This window comes from Papio anubis, chromosome 1, assembly GCF_008728515.1.
Source record: "Papio anubis isolate 15944 chromosome 1, Panubis1.0, whole genome shotgun sequence".
Taxonomy (NCBI): Eukaryota; Metazoa; Chordata; class Mammalia; order Primates; family Cercopithecidae; genus Papio; species Papio anubis.
In genome coordinates this window covers 205,511,117-205,531,901 of record NC_044976.1, presented here as the reverse complement: position 1 = coordinate 205,531,901, position 20,785 = coordinate 205,511,117, and the positions used below count along the sequence as shown (strand labels likewise).

The following is a 20,785-nucleotide window of genomic DNA, read 5'->3' as shown; positions in this document are numbered from 1 at the left end:
TTTTTTTTTTTTTTTTTTGAGACGGAGTCTCGCTCTGTCACCCAGGCTGGAGTGCAGTGGCCGGATCTCAGCTCGCTGCAAGCTCCGCCTCCCGGGTTTACGGCATTCTCCTGCCTCAGCCTCCCGAGTAGCTGGGACTACAGGCACCCGCCACCTCGCCCGGCTAAGTTTTTGTATTTTTAGTAGAGACGGGGTTTCACTGTGTTAGCCAGGATGGTCTCGATCTCCTGACCTCATGATCCGCCCGTCTCGGCCTCCCAAAGTGCTGGGATTACAGGCTTGAGCCACCGCGCCCGGCCTGTTTTTTTTTTGAGACAGAGTCTCGCTCTGTTGCCTGGACTGGAGTGCAGTGGCTCAATCTTGGCTCACTGCAACTCGCACCTCCTGGTTTCAAGAGATTGTCCTGCCTCAGCCTCCTGAGTAGCTGGGATTACGGCACTCACCACCATGCCTGGCTAATTTTTGTATTGTTTAGTAGAGATGGGATTTCACCATGTTGGCCAGGCTAAGTCTTTAACTCCTGACCTCAGGTGATCTGCCCACCTTGGCCTCCTAAAGTACTGGGATTATAGGCATGAGCCACCGTGCCCGGCCAGTTTATGGTTTTTCTCATGTAGAGACCCACTGAATAAGAACCTCTTTTTTTGTTTTCTCTTGAGACACAGTCTTACTCTGTCGCCCAGGATGGAGTACAGTGGCTTGATCGTGGCTCGCTGCGAACTTTGCCTCCTGGGTTCAAGCGATTCTTGTGCCTCAGTCTCCCGAGTAGCTGGGATTACAGACGCTAGCCACCACACCCGGCTAATTTTTGTATTTTTAGTAGGGCTGGGGTTTCATCATCTGTAGCCAGGTTGGTCTTGAACTCCTGACCCCAGGTGATCCACCTGCCTTGGCCTCCCAAAGTGCTAGGATTACAGGCCCGCCTAAGAACCCTTTTGTTAAATTGAGACCTGCTCTCTTCCTTTACTTGTGACATCAGACTAACCGCACTAAATTCTAAAGGTATAGAAAATCTATTTTTTTTTTTTGAGACGGAGTCTTGCCCTGTCGCCCAGGCTGGAGTGCAGTGGCGCGATCTCAGCTCACTGCAAGCTCCGCCTCCCAGGTTCACGCCATTCTCCTGCCTCAGCCTCCCGAGTAGCTGGGACTACAGGCACCTGCCACCAGGCCCGGCTAATTTTTTTGTATTTTTAGTAGAGACGGGGTTTCACCGTGTTAGCCAGGATGGTCTCGATCGCCTGACCTCATGATCCGCCCACCTCGGCCTCCCAAAGTGCTAGGATTACAGGCGTGAGCCACCGCGCCTGGCCTAGAAAATCTATTCTTACAAAACAATTCCTGTCAAAGACTTTCCTGTCTATTTGGGTTTGATCTGCACTTCCATGAGAAAGGATCCCAGAGGTCTCTTTGCATCTTCTATCTGTCCTGTAGGTTGGGTTCCCAGGAAGCTGACTTTGACTACGCTGGAGATTGGGAGGCAGATTATTTCATTAGGGTGCTCCTTGGGTCCACACCTGTGGAAGGGTGGGAAATGAGGAAGGATTGAGCAGAGGAGAAGCCCAACCGCAGGGCAGTCCCAGCGATGGTCTCCGCCAGCCCCTGGGGGAGCTCTGGAGCTGGGATGGCCTTGCAGAGTTGTCTCAAGCCTTGAGGGGACTGGGCCCCTGTGCCCTTGCATGGATCAGTGAGTCAGTGAATCACTAGATAAGAGCTGTCCTGGATGGAGATACACCCGGGGGTAAGGCAGGTTTCTCCCTGGAAGTAACCCTCAAAGCTGACAGTGGAGGGCTACATTTCCAGGAGCTGAAGGGGGATCTGGTGCCACACTGCAGTGTCCACCCCTATCTACAGCTGTGCAGATACTCTTTGCATATTGATGGAAGAAGCTGAATTGATAGGAAGTGTAGGCACGAAAGGATGGTCTTCACCATTCTAGGCATTAGGAAAATGTAAGAGACACCCACTAAGAAAGAAAACAGTTATTGGTTGGGTATACCTCTGTATGTTAGAGAGATTTGCTAGTTTTATATGATTTAATCCTCAAAACATTCCTCCCTTTCTTCAGATGAAGAAACAACAATAATATCAATAATTAGTGATATACTCAAGGGCATGTGACCAGTCAAATGCCAAAGCTTGAATGCTAACCCAAGTCTGTGTCTGACTCATAGTACTTTCAAGCATTAAGCCTAAAACATGTAGCAATGGATGTGAGGGATTGCTGTGAGCAAGAGTAGTAAGAGAAGACTTCACAGAGGAGGTGACATTTAAGATTTCGAAGACAGGTCCAATTGCAGTAGGTGGATAGGAAATGGAGAGGCCATTCCAGATGTACTGCAGGAGTAAATGCATGAGGATGGGAAGAAGTTTGGGAAAATGATGAGTATCATCTGATGAAAGCAGGTAGTTCTATTGGAATAGGAGGTTTCTGTCTGGACAGGCATGTGGGGGTCAAAAGATAGAATGCATCAGTTAGCTTTTGCTGTGTAACTAACAATCTTGGCTGGGCACAGTGGCTCACGCCTATAATCCCAGACTTTGGGAGGCCAAGGTGGGAGGATTGCTTGAGCCCAGGAGTTCCAGACCAGCCTGGGTGACATAGTGAGACCCTGTTTCTATGAAAAAAAATTAAAAAGAAACCAACCTCAAAAACCTGTGGCATGTAATAATAAGCATTTATTGCTCACATGTCTGCAATCCAGCTGGCAGTGGGCTGATCTAGGGTGACCTTGATGGGGTATTTGAGATGATTTTGTTCTGCTCCACAGGTCTTTCATCCTCCAAGCCCATTTTGGCTAATATGGTAGCCACTAGCCCTATGTAGGTATCTAAATTTGTTTTTATTACAATTAAATACTATGAAAATTTCAGTCTTTCAGTCACACTAGCTGCATTCCAAGTGCTCAATACCCTCATCTCTAAAGTCCAATTTATCTTGGATCTCTAATATTTTATTTTATTTTATTTTATTTTAATTTGAGATGGAGTCTCACTCTGTCGCACATGCTGGAGTGCAGTGGCGCAATCTCTCCTTACAGCAACCTCCGCCTCTCAGGTTCAAGCGATTCTCCTGCCTCAGCCTCCTGAGTAACTGGGGCTACAGGCGTCTGCCACCACACCCTAATTTTTGTGTTTTTAGTAGGGATGGGGTTTTGCCAAGTTGGCCAGGCTGGTCTCGAACTTCTGACCCCAGGTGATCTGCCTGCCTTGGCCTCCCAAAGTGCTGGGATTACAGGCATGAGCCACCGAGCCTGGCCTCTAATATTTTTTTGATTGACTGAGTACATTAATTTTTTCAGGACATTGGGTATTATTTTTTGCAAATTGCAGTGCAGTGTTAACATCTGTCATATATTCATTCCACAGATGTTCAACTTCTTGCCTAACAGTGCTAGGCTTTGGGGATAGAGATTGAAAACACCACCAGTGTTGCCACTGCCCTCATAGAGTGTAAGGTCTAGTGAGGAAGATAGACATTAAATCAATAATTACGCCTACATTGTGATGAGTTCAGGGCGGGGATATATTGGGGTGAAAGCTGAACTGATTGGAGAGATAGGTGAGCCTCCCCCAGGAGAGCTGAGATCAGGGGGTGAGTGGAGTTTCACTATGAGGAAAGGGGAGGAGGCAGGAGGATGGTTCCAAGGAGGAGGAGGAAGCATGACCGCATGTGAGACCCTGTCCCTTGAAAGGAACAGGAGCTTGGTGTGTCCTAGGAATGGAAAAGTGGATGGGAGTGCAAGGCAGTGGCGTCAGATGAACTTGGAGAGCTCAACAGGGGTGGATCCCGTAGCGCCTGGTAACTCAGACCTTGCCACTCCCAGCCTAAAGCCCTCTAAGGGTTTCCTTTGTGCTTAATGAAATCCAAACTCCTCACGCTGCATGGTCCGCAAAGCCTCAAGTGGCCCAGCCTCGCTGGTCGCTCCGCCCACATGGCCTCCCATGTCCGCCTCATGTGCCAGGCTGCAGCCACCCTGGCCTTCTTTCTCTTCCTTGGCCATGGCCAGCTCATCCCATCCGGGTCAGGGCACCTCTCCTCTCCTTTCTGCCGGGGACACCCGCCCCAAGCCCCCTGGGGCTGCGCCCTCCTGTGGTCAGGCCTCTGCTCACATGCAGCCTCTTCAGGGCGCCCTTCCCCATCCACCCCCTCGATGTCTCCTTCCCCTCATAGCATGTCTAATCACTTAACATTAGTTTGTTTGCTTTTTGTGTTTTTGAGATAGAGCCTCACTATGTTACCCAGGCTGGTCTCAAACTTCTGGGCCCAAGTGATCCTCCCACCTCAGCCTGGCTGATTCTTTAACATTTCATTTGTTTGTTGCCGGTCTCCCCCGTTAGAGTCTGAGCCCCATGAGTGCGTGCCCACCATGTTCACCACCATCTGCTGGGTACTAAGGATCGTGCCCGTGGAATATAGTGAGTGCTCTGTTATGATCTGTTGAATGAATGAATGAATGAAAGCCTGTTAGGATTTTAAAAATTTTATTCTATGAAGCAATGAGGAGCCATTAGACATTTCTTTCTTTTTTTTTTTTTTTTCTGAGATGGTGTTTCGCTCTTATTGCCCAGGCTGGAGTGCAATGGCGCGATCTCAGCTCACCACAACCTCCGCCTCCCAGGTTCAAGAAGAGATTCTCCTGCCTCAGCCTCCTGAGTAGCTGTGATTACAAGCATGTGTCACCACGCCCAACTAATTTTGTATTTTTAGTAGAGACAGGGCATGTTGGTCAGGCTGGTCTTGAACTCCTGACCTCAAGTGATCTGCCCACCTCGGCCTTCCAGTGTTGGAATTACAGGCATGAGCCACTGTGCCCGGCCATTAGAGATTTCTAAGTAGATGGCTGACACGATTTAACTTTAAAAGATTATAATTTTCTTCAACATTTTCTTCAACAAATAAATGGCATGGTGGGGAAAAAGGAGGAAGACCTGGTGTGGGTTAAAAGAGACTTCAGAGACTTGTTGACCAAATGCAAGTGAGGACTTTGTTTCAGTCTGATTAAGATAAATCGACCGTAAAAAGGTATCTTTGAGACAAACTGCATTTCCAGAAGAGGTATACATGCAAGTGTGTAGATTTCATTTCTCTTGGGTACATACCTAGGACTGGAATTCCTGGGTCATATGGTAACTCTGTGTTTAATATTTTAAGGAACCGTTGAAGTGTTTTCCAAAGTGACAGCACCATCTGACATTCCCACCAAAAATATATGAGGGTTCTGATTTCTCGACATCCTCACCAACATTTCTTATTTCTGACTTTTTGATTTATAGCCATCCCAGCGGGTGTGAAGTGCTGTGTTGTGAATCTGATTTGCATTTCTCTGATGGCTGATGATGTCGAGAATCTTTTCATGCACTCATTGGCCATTTGTGTATCTTCTTTGGAGAAATGCCTGTTCAAATCCTTTGGTCATTTAAAAAAGTTGTTTTTTTTTTTAATGGTTGAGTAGAGCATCTTTCAACAAAAATACTTCATAAATGAGACCAGCCTGGTCAACAGGGTGGAACCCCATCTCTACTAAAAATACAAAAATCAGCTAGGTATGGTGCCACGCACCTGTAACCTCAGCTACTCAGGAGGCTGAGGCAGGAGAATCTCTTGAACCTGGGAGGCAGAGGTTGCAGTGAGCTGAGATCATGCCACTGCACTCCAGCCTGGGTGACAGAGTGAGACCGAGAATCTGTCTCAAAAAAAAAAAAAAAAAAAGAAAAAAAGAGAGAGAGAGAGAAGAATCCTTCATAAATGAAGCTGTATTTTTCACATTGGATAACAGCAGGTAAGTGATGTCTGATTATTGCTTGACTTGCCATGCTAAGATTAATACCTGGTGTTAAGGAGATTACAGCCAGATCATGCCTGTCAAGTTATATTTTTCCCCACGTGAGCAGCAACTGAGTTATAGGGTGACACTCACTTTGGCCTTATCATCTATTTCCTTGCCCACCAACCTTTCACCTAATAGTTTTAGCATCCATTGATGATCTTTGCCTGAAACAGTAATTAAATTAAAGGTTGCAGGATGCTGTTTTATTTTGTTTTGCTGGTTGCTTGTTTCCGTCATTCTTTCTGCATATATTAGCTGGCATATTCTGTAAAGAGGTTTTCCTCATCAACCGTGACTTTTGGGTAACACTGATATACTGTTCCTTCTGGAAAGACAGATAAATACTTAACTCTTTTCCTGTAATTTTTTATGTTTAAGTTAAGGAATTTGTGTAATACAGTACTAGGCTCCAATTGCCACAGGTAAACTTCTGATATCTATATTCAGGTTGTTAAGGAGAAACATGTGTCTCCCCAGAGATTGGGGGTCTCACACCCCAAGGCCCTTGGTGTGGCATCCTCAAGGGCTACTTCTTTGATAGACACACGAGTAGTTAAAATTTAAAGAACCCAACAATTTTTTTTCCCAGTCAAATTTAGCCTGGGGGGTTGTATATCAACTTTAAGGATACTAATACTAATGAGTTCTGATAACCCACTACCATCGGACAAGCCCCAATCATTTTTAAATGTTGGAAAGTAATCTCAGGTAGAAATTTTCTGCAGAAGAGAGGGGTAACTGATCCAAAGTCACTTGGACATTCACTGGATTAAGTTGAAAATGTTGACTCATCTCTATTACTCTTATGTCAGAGGCATGTGAACAAGAGCAACTCCATCTTGAACAGGGGCTGGGTAAAATGAGGCTGAGACCTACTGGACTGCATTCCCTGATGGTTAAGGCATTCTAAGTCAAAGGATGAGGTAGGAGGTCATCACAAGATACAGGTCACGAAGACCTTCCTGATAAGACAGGTTGCAGTAAAGAAGCCCGCCAAAATCTATCAAAACCAAGATAGCGATGAGAGTGACCTCTGGTCGTCCTCACTGCTACACTCCCACCAGCGTCATGACAGTTTACAAATGCCGTGGCAACATCAGGAAGCTACCCTATATGGTCTAAAAAGGGAGGTATGAATAATCCACCCCTTGTTTAGCATATCATCAAGAAATAGCCATAAAAACGGGCTACTAGCAGCCCATGGGGCCGCTCTGTCTATGGCGTAACAATTCTTTTTTTTTTTTTTGAGACTGAGTCTCGCTCTGTCGCCCAGGCTGGAGTGCAGTGGGACGATCTCAGCTCTCTGCAACCTCCACCTCCTAGGTTCACACCATTCTCCTACCTCAGCCTCCTGAGTAGCTGGGACTACAGGCACCCGCCACCTCGCCCAGCTAATTTTTGTATTTTTAGTAGAGACGGGGTTTCACCATGTTGGCCAGGATGGTCTCGATCTCTTGGGCCTTGTGATCCACTCGCCTCGGCCTCCCAGAGTGCTAGGATTACAGGCGTGAGCCATGGCACCCAGCTGCTGTTCTTTATTCCTTTACTTTCTTAATAAACTTGCTTTCACTTTATGGACTTGCCCTGAATTCTTTCTTGTGTAAGATCCAAGAACCCTTTCTGAGGGTCTGGATTGGGACCCCTTTCTGGTAACCCTTAGATTGTTCCTCAGCTTTATTTACTAATCCTTTTGCTTCTATTTCTATTTCATGCCAGAGTCATTTCTTCCGTGGAGTTAATGGGAATCACTTGCAATTTGTACTTGGAATTTTGTTCTGGCACTTACAGTGTTTGATCTTAGGCAAGTTACATAAACTGAAACTCACTTTTTCTCAAAGAGTGAAAATGATATTAATCTTTACTAGGTTTAATGAGATAACTACAGTAAAAATGCTTTGTAAACTGTAAAGTGCCTTGCAAATGGATTAGGCTCCAGGTCCACTTGTGGGCTCTAGGCTGAAATTAATCAGTCTCCACTTTGATTGTGTCCCGGATTTGCCTATTTTCTGGACTTCCTTTTTGTGTTTTACGTTTTTTTGGATTCATTTTGTTTTCCAGCTTTTCGTAGCTGCCCAGTCACTAACTTTGAAGCCATCCCAAAAAACATTGCAACTTGCATGACTTTTGCCCCCAGTGTGTCTAAACTAGGCAGCCAAGTGTAACAGAAAGAACATGGGTTATGGACTCCAGCAGATGTGGGTTCCGATCTTGGTTCCATCACTTGCTGGCTGTGTGACATTAAAGCTAAATTAAAATCTCTTGTCATTTCCTTGTCTGTTTCAAGTATGTGAAAACAGGGATGATTGTACTAAATGCCTGTTGTATGATATTTAAAAGATAAAAAGAGCCTTAGTAAAGGACCTCAACATTAGGTGACAGCCAATGTTTGCTGGTTTCCACTCTTTATGTTAAATTATTTTAAGTTCCCGTTGCCTCCCACCCATGGAGTTTGCTTTTGCAAGTTTCACTGTCTTCTCAGTACAGCGATTTGCATTTGTAAAAGGACGCTGTTTTTTTCTTATTTGTTTCTACCTCAAGTATTCTCTAAACACACGTTTTGGAGAAGGCTCCCCCCAAACTATTGCAGGCCGCTTTCTGCCCTGGGGACTGTTACTAGGCTCATTTAAGCCCCCCCAAAATGGCTGTTGTTTCACTTTTTCAGGGTGTATTTGGACATAAGAAATCTAACATAAATTATAAATTTTTTGAGCATCTGCATATAGACTTTCTCCAGTGATTCTTACTGTCTGAAAGTTCACGTGAAAGAAGAAATGAGACAGGAAATGCTTTCTAAGATGGCAAACGCCCTCCCATTATAAGTTAGGTGCTCTGTCCATCCCCTTCTTGTCAGTTGGGTTGAAACAATTGTACATAAGTGGTTCCAGCTGTTACCCATGTGGTGCTTGGCATTTTCACCCTGGGTTTTTTTGTGATCTAATTGACATACTCTGCCCTAGGGCAGCTGGATGAAAAGTCGTATTGTTTTCTGTGTTTTTTGGGGTGAGTGGGAAGACATGGTTCTGTAAAGGGGCATTAGTTTTACTAGCCGCATAGTGAGCTGAAGTTTAACTTTGCTAAAGGAAATTTTTTCCAGTGTGAACTGATATTGTAAGCAGTATTTCAGGGAAATATTTACATTGCTCAACATGTTGGACATAGCTGTTTTTCAGTAAAGAAGTTTTTACTCCTTAATGCAAATTCACAAAGAGCCTCACCTCGGCAATATTTGGTTACCTTAAGTTACCTTAAGATGATAGTATTACATTATTATTATCAGCAGCACTCTCAGTGATTCAGACGGGCTTTCTCAGAAATGCATTCACCCCATGAGGGTTTTGCAATATGATCAATATAGCAAGGAATGTGCTGCTGCCATTGGGAGTCAGGGGTCTAAGATGCCAAGTGCAAACTTAGAGAGAGAGGCAGACAGAAAGAAACATGTGATAAACCCTGGTTGGGAGGTCAGAAAGCCTTCACAAGGGAAAATGAGACTTGGCCAAGCACATGAGCTGAGGATTATCAAGAAGGCTTTTCGAGGTTTTCCCTTCCCTTCCCTTCCCTTCCTTCCCTTCCCTTCCTTCCCTTCCCTTCCTTCCTTCCCTTCCTCCCCTCCCTCCCCTCCCCTCCCTCCCTCCCTCCTCCACTTTCCCCTCCCCTCCCTCCCTCCCCTCCCCTTTCTTTCCTTCTTCTTTCCTTTCTTTCTTTCCTTCTGTCTTACTCTGTTGCCCAGGCTGGAGTGCAGTGGCGAGATTTCAGCTCATTGCACCTTCAGCCTCCCGAGTAGCTGGGATTACTGGTGTGCATGATCATGCATGGCTAATTTTTGTATTTTTAGTAGAGACAGGGTTTCACCATGTTGGTCAGGCTGGGCTCAAACTCCTGACCTCAGGTGATCCGCCCACCTCAGCCTCCCAAAGTGCTGGGATTATAAGCGTGAGCCACCACACTCAGCTGAGGAGGTTTTCAAGAAGGAGGGAATCGTAGATCCAAAAGCATGTAGTGTTAACTAGGAGAGACACCATGGAGAGTTTGGAGAATCAAAAGCAATCTAAAATTTTTTTTCTGGCACATTTCTCCTCTAGCCTTTTACCCACCAACATTCATAAAAACTAAATCGTGGTCTCATAATCCACGTACTTTTTTGAGACGGAGTCTCTCTCTGTCACCCAGGCTGGAGTGCAGTGGTGCAATCTCAGCTCACTGCAACCTCCGCCTCCCGGGTTCAAGCGATTCTCCTGCCTCAGCCTCCTGAGTAGCTGAGATTACAGGTGCCCACCACCACGCCTGGCTAATTTTTGTATTTTTAGTAGAGATGAGATTTCACTATATTGGTCAGGCTGGTCTCAAACTCCTGACCTCAGGTGATCCACCTGCCTTGGCCTCCCAAAGTGCTGGGATTATAAGCATGAGCCACTGTGCCCAGCCTGGTGTACTTTTTAAACTAGTACAAATGTAGTGAACAGAAAGTAATACTGGCAACTGCTGTGTAATACTTAGGTTTCATAATTTCTTTTTTCTGGACTCAGGGCACTGTATGGGGTCCCTCAGGCTCTGTAACTTTTGATTAGTTTTAATGACAAAATCTGCTTTCACCAGCACCATCTTCTGCTCATTAATGTGGTCTAATGTGCCCAGTGCAACTAACACTCCTGTGTCCCTGGGAGGGGAGTGGCAGTGGTAGTAAAGTCTGGGGAAGGAAGAAATTCAAAGATCATGAGGGATGGAGGTAGAGAGTGGAATGATGGTTACCAGACGCTGGGAAGGGTAGGGTAGGGGATGAAAAGAGGTTGGTTAATGGGTACAAACATCCAGTTCAATAGAAGCAGTAAGTTCTAGTGTTTGATAGCATAGTAGAGTGACTATAGTTAACAAATATTGTATATTTCAAAATGGCTAGAAAGGAAGCTTTGAAATGTTCCCAATGCAAAGAAATGATAAATGTTTGAGGTAGTTAATTTCCTAATTATCCTGATTTGATCATTACACATTGTATGCATGTATCATAATATATAGTCCACATGCACCCCATAAATATGTACAAATATGATGCAACAGTACAAATAAAATAATAAAGTGGATCTTCACCGACACAAAAAGGACAGTGAAGGAGTCCCGCTTCTTCATTTCAGCTTTGTTGCTTGTGCTTTTGGTGTCATGTCCAAAATGTTATTGTCAAGATCAATATCAAGGGGCTTTTTCCTTAATGTTTTCTTCCAGGAGTTTTATAGTTTCAGGTCTTACATTTAATTCTCCAATCCACTGTGGGTTAATTTCTGTGAGTGCTATAAAATAGGGGTCCATTTTCATTCTTTTGCAGGAGGATATCCAATTTTCCCAGCACTGTTTATTGGAGAGACTGCCTTTTCTCATTGTGTGTTCCTGATGACCTTGTCAAATGCTAGTTGACTGTAAATATGTGGGTTCACCTCTGGGCTCTCAGTTCTGTCCTGTTGATCTATCACGGCTATCTGTGATAGCTTTGCTAGCCAACTTGATTGTGGTATTCATTTCACAACATATACCTGTATCAAATCACGTTGTACACCCTAAACGTATACACGTTTGTTTGTCAGTTATACTTCAATAAACCTGGAAAAACAAAACCAAACAAAAACAAGGACAATGAGCCACAGGCCCCACTGACAGAGAATGTTAGTCTTGGCTTATCTATTAGAACCATTTGCCCTTCTTTGCTGAATTTCAGATCAATCAGGTTTGTTATACTTTTTTTTTTCAAAAAAATTTTTTTACTCTATTTTTGTTTTTTGAGATGGAGTCTCACTCTGTTACCCAGGCTGGAGTGCAGTGGCGTGATCTTGACTCATTGCAACCTCCACCCCCTGGATTCAAGTGATTCTCATGCCTCAGCCTTCCCAGTAGCTAGAATTACAGGTGTGGTTAGCCACCGCACCAGGCCTGTTATATGGTTTTTTAAAATAAACTTTTATTATGAAAAATTTCAAATATACTAAAAAATATAATGAACTCCCCTGTATTCATTACCAGCTCCAACAAGTAGCAATTTGAGACTAATCATCTTTCATTGATGTCCTCACTTATTCCTAATGTTCCCTCCCCATCCCAAACTGAATTATTTTTAAGCAAATCCCAAATATTTTATCTTTTTGTAAATGTTTCAGAATGTACCTCAAAAGAAAAGACTCTTTAGGCCGAGCCCAGTGGCTCATACCTATAATCCCAGTACTTTGGGAGGCCAAGGTGGGTGGATAGCTTGAGCTCAGGAGTTCCAGACTAGCCTGGCCAACGTGGTGAAACACTGTCTCCACTAAAAATAGACAAATTAGCCAGGTGTGGTGACACACACCTGTAATCCCAGCTACTTGGGAGGCTGAGGCAGAAGAATTGCTTGAACCTAGGAGGTGGAGGTTGCAGTGAGCCGAGACTGCACCACTGCACTCCAGCCTGGGTGACAGAGTGAGATTGTCTCAAAAAAAGAAGATTCTTTAAAAAAACAAAATAGTAAAATCATGATCATACTTTAAGAAATGATAATAATTCCTTAATATTGTCGAATGGTGCAAATATTGTCTAATATTGTGCAAATGGTTTCATGAAATGTTTTATTTTGCTTTTCAGTTGATTGGTTTAAATCAGGGCCCAGACAAAGCCTACACATTGCATTTGGTAGATGTGTCTCTTAGGACTTTTGTTTTGAGATGAGGTTTTGCTCTTGTAGCCCAGACTGGAGTGCAATGACATGGTCTTGGCTCACTGCAACCTCCGCCTCCCAGGTTCAAGTGATTCTCCTGCCTCAGCTTCCTAAGTAGCTGGGATTACAGGCACCTGCTACCATGCCCAGCTAATTTTTGTATTTTTAGTAGAGACGGGGTTTCACCATGTTGGCCAGGATGCTCTCCAACTCCTGACCACAGGTGATCTGCCCGCCTTCACCTCCCAAAATACTGGGATTATAGGAGCAAGTCACCTTGCCTAGCTATCTCTTAGAACTTTTAAAATCTACAGGTCCTCCCCCAATCCCCAGCTCTTTTTTTTTTCTTTAAAATTTATTTTTCAAGAAACTAGGTATTTCTCCATTTTAGTGCTTTATATTCTGGATTTTGCTGATTTCATCCCATTGTGTCCATTAGCATGTTCTTCTGTCTCCTATATTTCCTGTAAACTGGCGTTTAGATCTGGAGACATGACTGAATTCAAGTTATGCACTTTTTATTTTAGTAATTGGCATTTTACTCCAGTGGCAAGAACGGCAGTAATGCATAGTTCTCTGACCCTTCATATCACCTACAACTGAGCTCACCCTCAGGCCTTATTTCTAAAATAACCTGGGTACACAGGTCTTATCCTGCTTTGAACCTACCTGTCCCCTATGTTGGAGGAAGTCAAGAAGTGGGGAGACTCGTATGTATCAGACCATGTGTAAGCTCTGGAACTACCGTGGTGACCAAGACAAATAGAGTGCCTGACCCTGAAGAAATGACCACATAGTGGGGAGAACAGCCGGAACATACCAATAGGCAGGAAGAAGACATATCAGGGGCTGGGGGTGTGAGGGAAGGGAGAAAGGAGTGAGTGGAAGGAGCTTTCACTGGAGGGGATGCCAGGAAGCTCTGAGAAGGCACTATTTCAGCTGAGGAATAAGGATAAGAAGGGCCAGTCATGTGACTAAGGAGGTGGTGGGGTTGGGCGGGGGCGTGCTGGTGGTAGCTGAGATGGAGAAAGTGCCATATACAGTAACTTCTCACTTACCATTGTGGATAGGTTCTTGGATACTGTGGCTTTAAGCTAAAAATGCATAACTAAACCGATTTGACTGTAGGGTAATTGACAGAAACAACATTTAAGTTCCTATGGCTTATTTCTGGTCAGGAACACATCACCAAAATTCCCATAAAGCCCAAAACACTTCTAGTATTAAACATTGAAATAAATAAATGTGAGCTATACATACATTTAAGATGAATAAAAACAACCAAGATATTATTTACCCAATTTTTGATGAATCAGTGAATAATGGAGGTCATGGTGGTAGTGGGATCAGACAAGGAAGAAATGTTCGCAAAGCAACATTGTCAGCACTTCTGATCCATGAAGTTCAAAAACAAACAATCACAAATCCGACAGCTTGCTGAGTGCTTTTATACAGCATAATTTACTGATGTGCATTTGGGTGATTATTCGTACTTGATGCATTTTCATTCTGTGATAATTTGTATTCATTCATTCATTTTCCAGCTGCTTATTCCAGTTCAGAGTGGAGGGTGGCCGGAGCCCATCCCAGCAGCTCAGTGTGCCAGGCAGGAGCCACCCTGGACAGGATGCTGTCCTATCGCAAGAGGGCTCCCACACACCCACACTCATTCACCATCAGACAGTTTAGACGCGCCAGTTCACCCAGCTTTGGCATAGCTTTGGGATGGGGAAGGAAGCCAGAGTACCCAGAGAAAACCTACGCAGACATGGGGAGAACACGGACACACAGATGGTGGCTCCAGCCGGGAATAGATTTTTTTTTTTTCTCATCAACATTATAACAAAACAACGTTGAATGCAATGAAGTTATTTGAGGACCTGCTGTAGTTGGAGATAGGACATGCAGTGTGGGTGGTGAGAAAGCGGAAGGAACCAGGACCCACTTCCAGGTTTCCTGGCTTCACCAACTGAGCGAATGTTGGTGATGGCCTGGGCATCAGTGGCCGCACGGGCCTGAGGACTCCCCAGCCCAGTCCCCTTGGGGATTGTGCTCGAGTCTGTGCCTCCTTCCGCCTGAGTGCCTGTGTCCCTTGCCTTTTTGCTCCCTGCCCTTCTGCTGTTGAGTTGCCCAATGTTACTTTCAAAAGATGGAGAAAAGGAACAAGGCTGATAGGAGCATCACGCATTTGACAGACTTTGCAAAATGAGACTTGCACCCAAGTAGACGGGAATATTGTTCATCAACTTTGCTATTAACTGTTACTTCCAGGAAAAAGAAGTTTACAGGGTAGAAGTTTAAAGCTAAGAATTCAGTGAAACTTCTGGACATTCTGCACGTTATATTTATCTTTGAAGTCATCTTTCTTCATTATCACAGACGATTGAGCTGAATGTTCAGTAAAACCAGCTGAAAAATAATTTTCCAATGCAAATACTAATGAGGGTTACATGACCGTTGTCCAAAGCATTTGCAGTGCTGCATGACATTTGTCTAAAAACCTGACTCTTAAAACACTCCTTGTGAAAACAGAAATATTCCCATGCCTAGAAGACACTGAGAGTGTTTTCAAAATTATTGGACAGATTTAAATTTCTTTTTTTTTTTTTTTTTTTGAGACGGAGCTTTGCTCTGTCACCCAGGCTGGAGTGCAGTGGTGTGATCTTGGCTCACTGCAAGCTCCACCTCCTGGGTTCACGCCATTTTCCTGCCTCAGCCTCCCGAGTAGCCGGGACTACAAGCGCCCGCCACCTCGCCCGGCTAATTTTTTATATTTTTAGTAGAGATGGGGTTTCACCGTGTTAGCCAGGACAGTCTCCATCTCCTGACCTCGCGATCTGCCCACCTCGGCCTCCCAAAGTGCTTGGATTACAGGCATGAGCCACTATGCCCGGCCTGGACTGATTTAAATTTCACTGGAAAACAGCTTTGTAAAACTAAATTGTCTGGATGTGGCCTCCCTGTGATCACTTCCCACCAGCAGCTGCTCACCGCCAACTTCTGGCGGCTGAAGAGAGTGAGCCGTTTCCCACGCTCCCACACGGCAGCTCCCTGGGATGCTTGTGCTAGGAGATGTTTGGGTCCCTGGAAGGGAGACAGAGGGACCAGCTGGGAGAAGCCCCTTGTCTGACTCCCTTCTCCGCAGCCTGCCAGTATCTTCTAGAAAAGCTTTGCTGGTGCCTGGTGATGATGGAAAACATGTCACCCAAAGAGTTAATAACCCATAACATGTGGTTAAAAGAGAAGGTTTTGTTAAGTCTGCATTTCACTCTCAGAGCTCTGGTTCCAATCCTCACCTGGGAGCCAATCGGTTCTGTACATTGAACCTTTTTATTAATAACAAGTTTTTGGCATATTGAGAGTTTGCTCTTTAGTTCCTCTCTCTTTTTCTGCCCCTGCCCTCTCCTCTAGTAATGAGGTGTGAAGACACTGAGGGATAAGACCCTGGGAGGAGGAGGAGGAAAGGGAGGGGGAGGGGGAGGGGGAGGGAAACAAGTGGCCTGGAAAATCCACTGGCCTTCTAACAACTGAGGGTTGCTATTCTGGACTCGTGTTTTTCCAATCTGTAGCTCTTAAAGTGTAAAATAAAGTACAGTTTGCAAAATCTCTCCCTTTTGATTAGGGAATCTTTTTCTTTCTCTTTTCCCTTCCTCCCTTCCTCCCTTCCTCCCTTCCTTCCTTTCCCTCCTTCCTTCCTTCCTTCCTTCCTTCTTTTTTTCCTTCTTTCTTTCCTTTTTTTTTTTTTGAGACAGTCTTGCTCTGTTGCCCAGGCTGGAATGCATCAGTGCGATCTCGGCTCACTGCAGCCTCCGCCTCCTGGGCTCAAGTGATTCTCCTGCCTCAGTCTCCCAAGTAACGGGGACTGCAGGCGCTTGCCACCATGCCTGGCCAATTTTTTTTTGTATTTTTAATAGAGACAGGGTTTTGCCATGTTGGCCAGGCTGGTCTCGAACTCCTGCCCTCAGGTGATCCACCCATCTCCACTTCCCAAAGTGTTGGGATTACAGGCGTGAGCCACAGCGCCCAGCTAGGGGGTTTTTTCTTTCAGTTCACAGATTATCTAAGGAAAATTATCACTGGCTTGGTCTTCCATGTCATCAGTGGATTGTGTACTAACAAGAAAGTGAGGGGGTGTTAGACCTCGTTGGTGAGCCTGAGTGCCCCCACACCAAGGGGCGGTTTGCCATAATATCTCAGGGGCCCTTTTCCCATTTTCCCAAGGAGAATGGGTTTTAGCTGAGTATGAACACTGATATCTTTTTTTTTTTTTTTTGAAACGGAATTTCTCTCATTGCCCAGGCTGGAGTGCAATGGCGCTATCCCGGCTCACTGCAACCCCCACCTCCCAGGCTCAAGTGATTCTCCTACCTCAGTCTCCCGAGTACCTGGGATTACAGGCATGTGCCACCATGCCTAGCTAATTTTGTATTTTTATTAGAGACGGGGTTTCACCATGTTGGTCAGGCTGGTCTCAAACTCCTGACCTCAGGTAATCCACCCGCCTCGGCCTCCCAAAGTGCTGAGATTACAGGTATGAGCCACCACACCCGGCCACTGATATCTTTTAATAGGCAGTTATAACTGATTTCAAGGAGGCAGTTCATGAAGTAATTAAAAGGACCAGTTTTGGAAAAGGACCAATATTGCAGTCAGACTCCGTGGGTTCAAATCCCAGTGTTGCCACTTGTTACTTGGTAACTTTGGACACACTGATGAATTTGCCTAATTTTCCCCATCAGAAAAATATGGATATTAGTAGTTCTTAGTCTTTGTTTTTTTGTTTTTTTTTTCCTGAGACGGAGTCTTGCTCTGTTGCCCAAGCTGGAATGCAGTGGCACGGTCTCGGCTCATTGCAACCTCTGCCTTCTGGGTTCAAGTGATTCTCCTGCCTCAGCCTACTGAGTAGCTGGGATTACAGGTGCCTGCCACCACACACCCGGCTAATTTTTGAATTTTTAGTAGAGACGGTGTTTCACCATGTTGGCCAGGCTGGTCTTAAACTCCCGACCTCGTGATCTGCCCACCTCGGCCTCCCAAAGTGCTGGGATTACAGGCATAAGCCACCACACCCGGCCAGTAGTCCCTAGTCTTAAGTTCTTCTGAGCATTAGATATTAGTAAAATGCCTGGAACATGGTGAGTATTCAGTAAATATTAGCTATTATCCTGACACATTAAAGTATTCAAAATAATTAGTGATACCATAATGCCCCATACAGATTTGCTTCTTGACACTATATTGTGTCGTCATCTCTTTGTGTCAGTCCTTTCTCTTATCCTTCTGGATTGTGGGTTTCTTAAAAGGTGGGGGCTGGACCTTAACCATTTTTTTCTTTCTTTTTTTTTTTTTTTGAGACAAGGGTTCACTCTGTCACCCAGGCTGGCGTGCAGTGGCGTGATCATGGCTCACTGCAGCCTTGATTGCCCAGGGCTTAAGCAATCCTCCCAGCTCAGCCTCCCAATTAGCTGGGACTGCAGGCCCGTGCTACCAAGCCTGGCTAATTTTTGGTATTTTTGTGTAGAGATGGGATCTCACTTTGATGCCCAGGCTCCCAACCATTTTTGTACGCACACCAATTAGCAGTCCTGGTAGGGAGTGATTACTCCCTTTTTCGAGTAAATTCACTGGGATTTGAATAATGACTCTTGTTCTCTTTTCACACAGCCTGTTTTGCCTAGAAAAGAATGCTGGGGTCTGCAGTTCAGGCTCGCATCTCTCTCAGATTCTGTTGTATTTTACATAGCATGGGTACTGGTGACAGTATTCTGGGAGTGGGCACTCAGTCTTACTGAGAAAGGACCCGTTTCTGCATATTCCTTTTAACCACACTTGGTTTTCTACAGGTCACCACAAATGGCATCATTGCTACGAGTGAACCCCCGGCCAAAGAATCCCATCCCGGGCTCTTCCCACCAACATTCGGTGCAATAGGCCCTTTCCTGGCAGACTTGGACACGACGGATGGCCTGGGGAAGGTTTATTATCGAGAAGACTTATCCCCCTCCATCACTCAGCGGGCAGCAGAGTGTGTCCACAGAGGGTTCCCAGAGATCTCTTTCCAACCAAGTAGCGCGGTGGTTGTCACTTGGGAATCCGTGGCCCCCTACCAAGGGCCCAGCAGGGAGCCGGACCAGGAAGGCAAGGTAAGCACTCCTCCAGGTCCAAATGCAGGTAAGCAGACACACTGGCTCCATACACTTTGGTTTCACGGTTTGTGCTGCTTGGACATACATTATACACCACTGATAAAGACAGGAAATCCAAAGCGAAATCTAGTAGGCTGGTTCCTGCAGGTCCTAAACCTCCAAAAGCTGATCTGCAAGGTTGTATAACTATGTTTCAATGACAAGTAGACACAAAGAAAGCCAGCTCCTGGTAAGACAGCTACGTGGCAAAAATGGCATTGATAAATGGCATCCCCTGGCTGCTCTTACCTCAGGTGGCAGACAGTGGAAGGATAGTTTCTTTCCTTTCCCCTTTCCCCTCCCCTCCCCTTTCCTTTCCTTTCTTTTCCTTTCCTTTTTCTTTCTCCTTCTTTCCTTCCTTCCTTCCCTCTCTGTCTCTTTCTTCTTTCTTTTTCTTTTTGAGATGAAGTCTCTCTCTGTCACCCAGGTTGGAGTGCAGTGACACGATCTCAGCTCACTGCAGCTTCCATCTCCCAGGTTCAAGCAATTCTTGTGCCTCAGCCTCCCTAGTAGCTGGGATTACAGGCACGCGCCACCACACTGGCTAATTTTTGTATTTTTAGTAGAGACGGGGTTTTACCACATTGGCCAGGCTGGTCTCAAACTGCTGACCTCAAATGATCCACCCACCTTGGCCTCCCAAAGTTCTGGGATTACAGGTGTGAGCCACGGAGCCTGGCTAGAAGGATAGTTTCTGATTAGAGAAATTATTAATATGAAACAAAAGGTGAAAATAGCAAAGTACTCCTGAGGTATGCAAAGATAGAAAGGTAAAGCCCAGACTCCAGTTGGGGAGATAAGGATCATTTGGACCATGTGAGTGGTTCAAAACCCAAATATTATCATAACCCAGGGTTGGCACCTCCGTGGGCACAGTCATCAGGGAGGGCTTGAAGGACCAGGCTGTAGAGCACCGGCTTGCCCTTGAAGGAAGCAGGGCCTTTTAGTAGGTCGGGAACTCATTGCTAGACCTGAAGTGACTTTTTAGGGCAGGCCTCGATTTTCCCTTGGAAAAATAATTTCTATCATAACTTCACTTTTATAGGATAATGAGGAAGAGAGAAACCTAATGGGTCCCAGAGCACTTCATATAAATGGGAGGTATTTCGGGCTGGTGGTTCCTAAAGTGTCTACCGCAAAACACCAGTCCTACAAGATAGTCCTTGAGGAAAAGGCCTTCTAGTTTGGGAAATGCTAAAACTGTATCTCCCTCTTGGTGATTCACCCTGAAAAGTCCTGCAGTCAGGAAACTTGCAACCTGCCTGATGCTGTTTTTTTTTTTTTTTTTTTTTGAGACAGAGTCTTGCTCTGTCACCCAGGCTGGAGTGCAGTGGTGCCATCTTGGCTCACTGCAATCTCCATCTCCTGGGTTCAAGCGATTCTCCTGCCTCAGCCTCCCAAGTAGCTGGGACTAAGGGCGTGAGCCACCATTCCAGCCTTGCCGAATATTGTTTAACTGAGCAGTCTCCAAACCTGTGACCATACCTCTTCCCTTCCCCCGCTCCATAAAGGTTGCATTACATCCCACAGAGCACACTTTGGGAAAGTCTGTTATGGGCCTGCATGACACATTTTGCTTGCCAACTGTTATCTGTCTGAGTGCCAAATTTCAAAACAGCTTAAATGTTAAATGTCTCAACTGCCTCCCTTTCACTTGGGGATAAACGCCCAGCCCCTTGGTATGCAGCCCTTGCCTGCCTCTTGGGCCTAATCTGTTCCACCTCCACATACCCTTTGTAGCCGCTATACCAGATTACATGTAATTCCCTGACTTTGCCCTCGCTCTTTTTTTTAAATCCACAGTATCTTGCACAGGCTGTCCTCTCTGCTTGGGACATCCCCTCTGTGACCCCCCTACAAGTGGCAGCTTCCTCCTGCTTGTTCATTCAGACTGGGCCCTCCCGTGAGGCCTTGACCAACCACAGCCTCCTGGCATGGGACGCACTCCCACCCCTCCTGGCATGGGACGCTTCCTCTTACAGCTCCTGCAGCGCTTTGCAAATGTTTCGATTACAGACTGCAACCTCAGGTTTTACAATGTTTTGTTCAAATGTCAGCCTTCCCATCTAGACCGTAGATTCTTGAGTGCAGGGACCACATAT

The 20,785-nt window shown here is 45.4% G+C and overlaps 1 protein-coding gene and 1 long non-coding RNA gene across 2 annotated transcripts in view; one reads left to right on the top strand and one right to left on the bottom strand.

The window, feature by feature from the left end:
- NID1 (nidogen 1) overlaps positions 1-20,785 on the top strand; it is a 95,757-nt gene that overhangs the window by 2,526 nt on the left and 72,446 nt on the right. The window contains exon 2 of the mRNA XM_031659706.1: positions 18,342-18,641. Coding sequence (XP_031515566.1) covers positions 18,342-18,641 — 300 coding nt within the window. The remainder of the gene's footprint in view (positions 1-18,341; positions 18,642-20,785) is intronic.
- Positions 1-20,785, bottom strand: part of LOC103880617 — an 81,569-nt gene that overhangs the window by 41,252 nt on the left and 19,532 nt on the right. The window lies entirely within an intron of this gene.